The sequence below is a fragment of the Nelumbo nucifera genome, chromosome 6, assembly GCF_055504915.1.
Source record: "Nelumbo nucifera cultivar China Antique chromosome 6, China Antique-T2T, whole genome shotgun sequence".
NCBI classification, from domain to species: domain Eukaryota; kingdom Viridiplantae; phylum Streptophyta; class Magnoliopsida; order Proteales; family Nelumbonaceae; genus Nelumbo; species Nelumbo nucifera.
In genome coordinates, this window is record NC_142654.1 from 12516465 (window position 1) to 12525676 (window position 9212).

General features: G+C 40.9%; 1 protein-coding gene across 1 annotated transcript; it reads left to right on the plus strand.

Moving 5' to 3' along the window:
* The first annotated feature begins 7101 nt into the window (after nucleotides 1-7101).
* Nucleotides 7102-8631, plus strand: LOC104588377 (uncharacterized). The gene is made up of 2 exons (XM_088890571.1): nucleotides 7102-7435; nucleotides 7544-8631. The coding sequence occupies exon 2, from the start codon at nucleotides 7553-7555 to the stop codon at nucleotides 8294-8296; it is 744 nt and encodes a 247-aa protein (XP_088746697.1). The 5' UTR covers nucleotides 7102-7435; nucleotides 7544-7552; the 3' UTR covers nucleotides 8297-8631.
* Nucleotides 8632-9212: the final 581 nt, after the last annotated feature.

The window sequence follows — 9212 nt, forward strand, 5'->3', positions numbered from 1 at the left end:
AAATTCATTATGGAGGACTAGGTCCAATCCAATATGTCATATTGGTCCATCCAGTCCGTCCAAATTCAATATGTCTTGTTGGTCCGTCCAATCCGTTTCAAATTGATTTTGATTTGAACAAAGTCCAACCCAAAACCGGTTCATGAACACCCCTAAGAATAACCAATATAACCACATGCATGAAAATAAATCTTTTATGGGGTCAAATGGAAAAATTAGCAAACATCATATAGGGTGGAAGAAGGTGATTAAGCCAATCAAAGTTGGGGGTTTAGGATTGGAAGATATAGGATTAGTCAATCAAGCTTTCCTAATTAAAAGGGTCTGGAATTTAAAAAATAATAGAAATTTATGGTCTGAAATCCTTATCTCGAAGTATGGTCGAGGGTGAGGCTTCTTCAATTTCACGACTTTATCGGGTGACTCGTGGGGATGTAAAAGTATAAAATAGGAATCCAAAAGAGGATTGTGAACGGCCAAACAACAAATGTTTGGAATAATGATTGGGTTTCTACAATTTCCTCTTAAAACCTACAAACTTTAGGGATCCGTAATAAGTAGATCTAACCCCATATCGAACAAAATTCACGCTATACATACCACCCACGGTCAAAATGAGGAAGATATCTGGAAATGGAGTAATATCATTGTTGTGTCATTCTTTGTGGGTTATTAGCTAATATGGCTTTGAACCTAAACTACCGTAGTAGATATCTAAATAATCCACTTGTAAATATTATGATGAACCTTTTGGTAGAGGATATGACTATATTCCTCAATTGAGAAACTGTAAGATGTTTGTTAGGTAATGCTATTGATGAGGGTGGATTTTGTTCTCCAATGATATTGTGATACATGACACTTCAGAACAATTAGATGATACCTGGAACCACTTTAGCAACAATTTGCCAAGTTGATGGTGTCCAATTTGGCGACCTGGCACATGCACCGACCTAGCGACCTGCGAAACGTGCTCGCTGACAAATTCGGCATGCATACCTCACGACCCTTGGAGGTTGGCCCTCGTTTCGAAAGATGGTCAACGTGCAAGGCAATTACCTCTGAGGATTTTGGACCAGTTAGACATGACCTCTTGGAGATCTCGGGGACGGTACATGAGCAAGGCCTATATAAAGTTACCAACCCTAATGGCAGGGGGGGCAAGTGAGAAGCAAGCAAGTAAGCAAGTTTTACCTCTCAGACTTTGTGATTTTTAGCTCACAGTCTACTATGAGAGTACTGACTTAAGCATCGGAGCGACTCACCGGGTTAGCCACCCCAGGTCCTTTGACATTTGGTTCCTTGCAGGTCTCTAACAAGCAACGAAGTTCATCAATTCAGCTCGCCACCAGGCAGCCCGACACCTCATAGGCAGCTCACCACCTGGACAGCTTGGCACCTCATAGGCAACTCGACACTATAGTCGCTCGCCACCTAGCTTGCCCAACTCGACTCAGCACAGCAGCCAAAGTTCACTTTGGCCGGAGTCATTGGCCACTTGGAAGCAGACCAAATGACGAGGTATTTAGCCAAAAAATTCACACCACCAAAAATCAATTCATCAATTGGCGTCATCTATAGGAAACGCTACAAAAAGCTTTCTCATCCTCTAAAAGGCTAAGTCCTCTTCTTCTAGAAAGCTAAGTCCTCACTTTTTAGAAACTAAAGTTCTTGCTTTATAGTTTCCATTTTTTATGAACTCAAAGACCATGCAGGAAGTTGATAGCTAATAGACTAAGCAGCTCTACCAACTTTATTTCAACTTGGATAAAGCCTCATCAGTCCTCTCCGTGAGGTCCCCTCTACAAAGATGAGCTCTTTGTGGCTTCCGCGGGAGTTGGCGGCCAACAGACTGCATGGACGCCCTTGTTGGTCGAGCCTTCCAAGGCTCCCGTGCGAGCTGGCGACCTAAAGTCAGTAGTGTTGCCCCCGTAGGTCGAGCTCCTAGTAGCTTCTTGTAGGAGTGGGTGACTGACATCACGAGGCTGATGCAGTGTAGACATAGCACTAAAGTATCAAACTGGCGAAGACCTCGATACTACATAAGACCCAATCATCTCTTCGGCATGGGCAAGATCAAGGAGAGTGGACTACGAGACGCTCCCAAAGACTATGGGCTAAAATACCACATAAGACCCAATCACCTCTTCGACATGGGCAAGATCAAGGAGAGTGAACTACGAGTCGCTCCCAGAGCCTAGGGGCCAAAATATCGAACTAGCAAAGACTTCCTCGCCACATAAGACCCAATCGCCTCTTCGGCATGGGAAAAATCAAAGAGCGGACTATGAGTCACTCCCAGAGCCTAAGGAATTGAATCAACGCTTACGAGCTCATCGAATTATTCATCCCAGGCCAAAAGGAGAAATTTACTCCCTTCGTCGAGTTACTTTCAGCTTGGGAGTGGGGGGCAAATGATGAGAACGGATTTTTCCCTCCAAGATATTGTGGCACATGGCACCTCAGAACAATTAGGTGACACCCGGAACCACTTTGGCAACAACTTGCCAAGTTGATGGTGTCCAACCTGGCGACCTGGCACAGGCGCGGCCTGGCAGCCTGGCACATGCGTTGACCTGGCGACCTGCGAGACGTGCTCGCCGAAAAATTCAGCATGCATACCCCACGACCCTTGGAGGTTAGCCCTCATTCCGGAAGATGGTCAACGTGCATGGCAGTTACCTCGAGGATTTTGGATCAGTTAGACACGACCTCCTGGAGATCTCGGGGGCGGTACGTGAGCAAGGCCTATATAAAGGCACTAACCCCAATGATAGGGGCAAGTGAGAAGTAAGCAAGTAAGTAAGTTCTAGCTCTCAGACTTTGTGATTTTTAGCTCGTAGTCTACTATGAGAGTATTGACTTAAGCATCGGAGCGACCTCGCCAGGTTAGCCACCTCGGGTCCTCTAACATTTGGTTCCTTGCAAGTCTCTAAAGAGCAACGAAGCTCATCAATTCAACTCGCCACCAGCCAGCCCAACACCTAGTCAGCTCGGCACCTCACAGGCAGCTCGGTACCTGGTCAGCCCGACACCTCACAAGCAGCTCGCCACCTTGTATGCTCGGCACCTCATAGGCAGCTTGCCACCTAGCCTGCCCAGCTCGACTCAGCACGGCTGCCAAAGTTCACTTCGACCTGAGTCATCAACCACTTAGAAGCAAACCAAATGACGAGGTACTTAACCAAAAAATTCACACTTCACAAAAAATCGACTCATCAGCTATATTTCATCTTTTTTATATAAAAAAAAAGAACCACATGCAACAAAACCTCTTTGGAATACAATACAACAACAACAAATTTTAAGCCTCAAAGGTAGCAACCAAGTAAGGAACTAGAATATTTGAGGCATCTTTGTCGCAACTCACGATAGGAATTCCATATGAGCAAAGAGGTTAATGGTGGGGATAGTTCCCCATGATACATTTCTAGTCTTAGTACTATATATCGTGAAGTGCAATTGGAATGAAGACTTAATTGGGATCTCCTCTCAACAACAACAAAAATTGTTCCAATATGATCTATGTCCACGCATCTCACAATAAGGTTGAATCCCACGATAAGATTAGGACCCATGCATGGCATGTGTGGACAATGATTATGTTAGAACGTGTTGGGATAGTTTTTTATTATGAGGAGATCCGATCTTAGTGAGGAGAGATTTTGATGTAGATAAAGTAAATATTCAGGAAATATTGTATAGAAAAGCTTCATTTAGAAGAAACTTTGAAAACTTGGAGAAGCTGATAGTTATGGACTAGATACTTATTATAATAGAGAACATCTCATGTAACAATGACTTGGCATTAAGAGAGGGTTTGTAATAATCCAGTATGGTCACATACCAGTAAGGTTGCAACTTGGGCCGGGTTAGCCAGAACCCAACTCTATAGTACATATCATATATAAATATATGTTATATGTGTGTGTGATTATATCATACATTGAATTGTTTAGATGCATAGTAGTTGTATAGCCACCACCACATACTATAATTTATTTCATTTAAAATAATAACTTCATTTAATCCTAATCGGAAATACTAAAACCTTAATAACATATTTTATATTTTTTGAATATTTTATTCTTTATCTCCTCTCTGTTATTTGCCACCCATAGCTTGTTGCCCATAAAAGATTTATTAAAAGTCATCATAATAAACTATAGTCACTTCAAACACTACTTTTTTTTCCTGAATTTTGTACTTAAAGAACCAATAAAAAATCAACAAAACATAGGATTAATATCTATTATCTATATATTAAATAAAGGTAGTGGGCTGAAGCCTCCCCCATTTAGACACGTGGCGCTCTAAGTTTTCAGAAAACAGTATTTTAGAAGTAGTTAGTTACAGTTTCAAATAAAATTCAAAATTCAAGTTACTCTTTCAAAATATTTAAATTAATAAATGCATTCTCAACCGAATAAAAAGCATACATGGTGAGACCCATTAAAACTATCACAAATACACCGTTCAAAATTTCTAATATAGAATATTTAAAAAAATGAAATAATTTAGATCATGGACCCATACTTAGTACGGGGACATGCCTAGTATGTAATGAAAATTGATTTAAGATCTAAGATTAAGAAGTTCTACGAGATTTTAAGGGATGGGAAGAAGGTTGGGGTTAAAGAAATTTAGTTAGGGTTAGGGTTGGGGGTTTATAACTTAGGGTTGGACTAGGGTTGGCCTCAACCCGACTTGCAGTCCTACACACCAGGAACATCTCCCCATGAATACCTATGGAGACGTTCCCAATGTGTGACTTCAATGGCTTGTTGGCTTGTTGGTTTGAATCCGACTAGGGATAAGTGGTGTCTAGCCCACGAGCTAGGGTCATAACAAAGGGGGCGAGTGGGGGTGTTTGGTTTAAGGAGTTGCCACCTGATTTTTACTAAATTGGGGAGAAATATGAAGTTGGAATGTAAGAATTTGGGGAAATTTTGAAAACACGCAGTATAATAATAAAAAAAAAACGTTTTAGTTCCATGATTCCTTAAATGACTCCAAATAACCAAGTCTAACTAGCCTATCTAAGGGATTAAAGTATGAGTGTGGAAGGGGTTTGGCACTACACACGTCTTGGGCCAAGGCCCTAATCTCTATTTCATCCCCTCATGTCTTAAATATTCCTAACGCAAATAAACCACAACTCATGGAATAAGAATGATGGGTACCTATCTAGTTCTCAAGGCCCACCGGCAAAGACCAGTAGAATAGCATTGCCTTAGAAAAAAAAGGCTTAAGTCCCATTTTACACAACTAAATGCAATTCTAGCTTTCTATAATGCAAGTAACAAGATAAATAAGAATATAAAACTATTTGGCCAAAATGATGCATGACCATGTTGATTTTAAATATTATAGGAGGAAAGAGAACTATCATCCTATAATGATGCATGGGTAAGAATAATGCAAATGGTTAAACTGATGGTCACAAATTTATGAGCCATACCCTTCATGGAATTCATGCTCCCATGCCTTTTTCAGTAGAGGGCACGAACTCAAGAAAAGGGACTTAGTAAAAGCTCCTTAAAACAAAGCAAACCTATATAAAAAAAATGGAGATAGTACTTACCTGAAAACACTTAGAGTCCGTTTAGTTTGTAGGAAAAGGGGTCTGGAATTGGAATCGGAATGGTCTATTCTGATTTCAACTATTTGTTTGGGCAGAATTGGAATCCCATTCCCATTCCTATTGGAATGGCATTCCCCCATTTGAGGGAATGACCATTCTCTGCCCCTCTCTTGGGAATGAAATCTCATTCCCGCTGATTTTAATTCTCATTTCCATTCTTGTCTGAACCAAACAGATATGGGAATGGATCATTCTGATTCCGATTCTGGAGGATTTTGATTCCGATTCCGACTACAAACCAAATGGATCCTTAATTCCATCCTCTTAAGGCTAGAGACACGAACCAGAATCTCATGTACTTAGACCCTCCAGAGTTGAACATAACCATGAACTCAAGCACCAAAAATATTGAACTAAAAACCTCTCAACTCTCTAGGAAGAGAGAATCTCCACTTAGAAAATCTCTTAGCCATTACACATTTGGGATGTCTTGGGAGAATTTGTTAAGAAGGAATGCGTGAACATCCACTGAGTTGATTTCAACTGATGTATTGATGTGTGTCCAAGGAGGTCCCTTTTCATGGAAATAACCTTGGTTTGAACCTAGACAAGAATTAAGGGCGAATTTCACCTACACCTCTTCCAAAACTTGAATTGTGGAAGGTAATGGCTCTTAAAATGAATTTAGATGGATTACAAACTTAGGGTCCATTTGGTTTATAGTCAGAATTGGAATTGAAATCCTTCGGAATCAGAATCGGAATGGTCAATTCCCATATTCTGTTTGATTTAAACAGGAATGAGAATGAGAATTAAAATCAACAGGAATAGGATTTCATTCCCAAGGAAGGGGCAAGGAATGGCCATTCCCTCAAATGGGGGAATGCCATTCTAGAAAGAATGGGAATGGAATTCCGTTTTCGTCCAATCAAACAGTTGGAATCAGAATAACCGATTCCAAACCTTTATTCCTGCAAACCAAACGGACCCTTAATTCCCAAGCCAAAATCCCATTTTCCCGGATAATGAGTTAAAAGAGGTGGAAAATGAGTGGAATAACAAAGAGTTTCATCAATGGCATCAATCGCAAACTAGTAACTATGCGGTGGTCTATACCAACCATGCAACTGACTAGTCTAAAACTTGCACTTCAACACTGGAACAACCCAGTTAACACACCAACGAGCCTCGAGCCAGCCAGCCCTCAGTTGGTCAATTCGAATATAAAACGGGTCAGATTTGGATACTGTGTCCGATCCGATTCGATCCGTTACCCTACAGAGAGTCGGAGACAAAGCAAAAAGCCAAAAACCCATAAAAGAAAGGATGGTCTGAACAGTACTTTTTATTTATTAATAAACATCCAAACAGTACCCACATCTATGGCATTCCATTCTTCTTCACTAAGTTTTCATTCTACATACATTTATTTATGCCGTGTCACATACTCGCATGATGTCCTATAATGCCAATTGTGCCCTCGCTTGTAAGCCATTGACACTATAACAATCTTATAGCCCCTTGGGTAAAACAGTCACGAAGAGCTCGCTGTAGTTGCCACCAAACCAATGGGGAGCCTGGGAAGAGTTGGAGACATGGCGAAAGATCTGTCGTCGCTTCTCTTTGGGGGAGGAGGGCTACCTTTAACTACACTGACTCACTAAGAAGCGACTTTCAGCTTTCATTTCTCCATCATCTGCAAACCCTAGTCCTCGTCTCCTTTCTGAAATAAATCCCTAATTTTCTCTTTATAGTTCATTCCACTCCGTCAGAAGCCTCTTAAGGTCTCTCTTCTCTGCAACTGTCAACCGACCGCCGGATGCTGTGCTCCATCTGAGGAATTGATCTGATGTAAGCGCTCTCGCTTCGAATTTCTGGGCACTTTTCCGTTTCAAATTACGGTTAGGATCGAATTGAAGCACTGAAAAGTGAAAACTTTCATTTTTTGACCCCTATTAGCTTTCGTACATGGCGAAAGAATTCAATGTCCCGCCCGTAGTGTTTCCTTCCGGCGGGAATCCCGGGAGCGTTCCGCAGCAGCGGCGAGTCCCAACGGCGCCGTTCCAGCCGCCTCGCCCTGCAAACCCTAACCTCCCCTTTATGTCATTTGATATTGGATCTGCCCCTCCACCGACATCCTTCTCGGCTCCTGTTTTTGGCGCAACTGGTGTAGGAATTGGTTCTAACTTCGAGGACGAGCCGCCTCTACTTGAAGAGCTTGGAATCAATACTCGCCAAATCTGGAGGAAGACTGTATCGATCTTGAACCCTTTCAGAGTAAACGCCAATCTCCATGAAGATGCTGATTTATCAGGTCCATTTATCTTCCTTATGGGTTTCGGTCTCTTTCAATTGCTCGCTGGGAAGATCCATTTCGGCGTTATCTTGGGTTGGGTCACGTTTGCCTCTCTTTTCCTCTACGTTGTATTCAATATGTTGGCGGGTCGCAATGGGAATTTGGATCTCTACCGTTGTTTGAGTCTCCTTGGTTACTGTATGCTGCCAATAGTGATCTTTTCGGCGTTATCCTTGTTTATTCCGCAAGGAGGAGTTGTTGCATTTTCCATGGCGGCTGTTTTTGTGCTTTGGTCGACGAGGGTCTGCACACGTCTTCTGGTTGAGCTTGCTTCTTGTGGGGATGAGCATCGGGGTTTGATAGCTTATGCGTGTTTTTTGATCTATACATTGTTTTCTCTGTTAGTTATATTTTAAACGGGACTGATGTTAAGTGCTAGGAACTGAATTCCCTCATTGGGAGTTCCATTTCTTATAGCTGTAACTCTTTACCTTTAGCATTCATTTTCACTCTGTTTTGCTTTCTTTGTAAAGCCTGCATGAATTTTGGGTCTCACATGGAATGATGGAAATGAAACTCATTCATCAATTCAACATTCTTGGTGGCTTAGCAATTCTTTCTTGTTTTCTTTTATTTTATAGTTAAGTTTGGGTACCACATTTGTTAATGGAGTTATTTAGTTTCCATTGGAAGATTGCGTACTGTAACTAGGTTTCAACATTTAATCATTAATAATTTATATTTTGAATCATCTTGTTCCTAGTTACACACATTAGGTGTTTGTAGAATGGGTAAATGGAGTAATGGGCTGTGCTGCTGGAGGTAAATATTCCCTTTTAATTAGTTTCTGTTTTTATGATTATGCTGGGCTCTTCTTTCTTTTTCTTCCTTCTCTTTCAATTTACTTCTCTGAACTTTTCTTCGTGACATTAGTTTTTTTCCCCTCTGTGTGGGAGTTAATTGGTTAAATAGTTAAAAGAACTACAATTTTCTGGATACAATTCCTTTTGCGTTAATGAATTTTATTCTTACTATAGAAAAAAAGAAAGATTACCAATACAAAAATTAGTCAAGTAATCTGAACTTGGAAAGCACTTGGCATTATTTATTGGGAAGCAATATATGTTAACATCTGAAAAACATTTGTATCATATGTTTCTTTTAATCTTCTCATCATTTTTTCATGTTTTCCTTCGGCATAGATAGAATTTGTCTCGTTGACTTGTGCCATGTCTCTATCTGATGCAATGATGGTGTCTTTTGCATTGGTTGCTATGAATGGTGAGAAGATGGAAGGAGAGGACCTGTGAATAGATCTTGGTAGTAGATTTG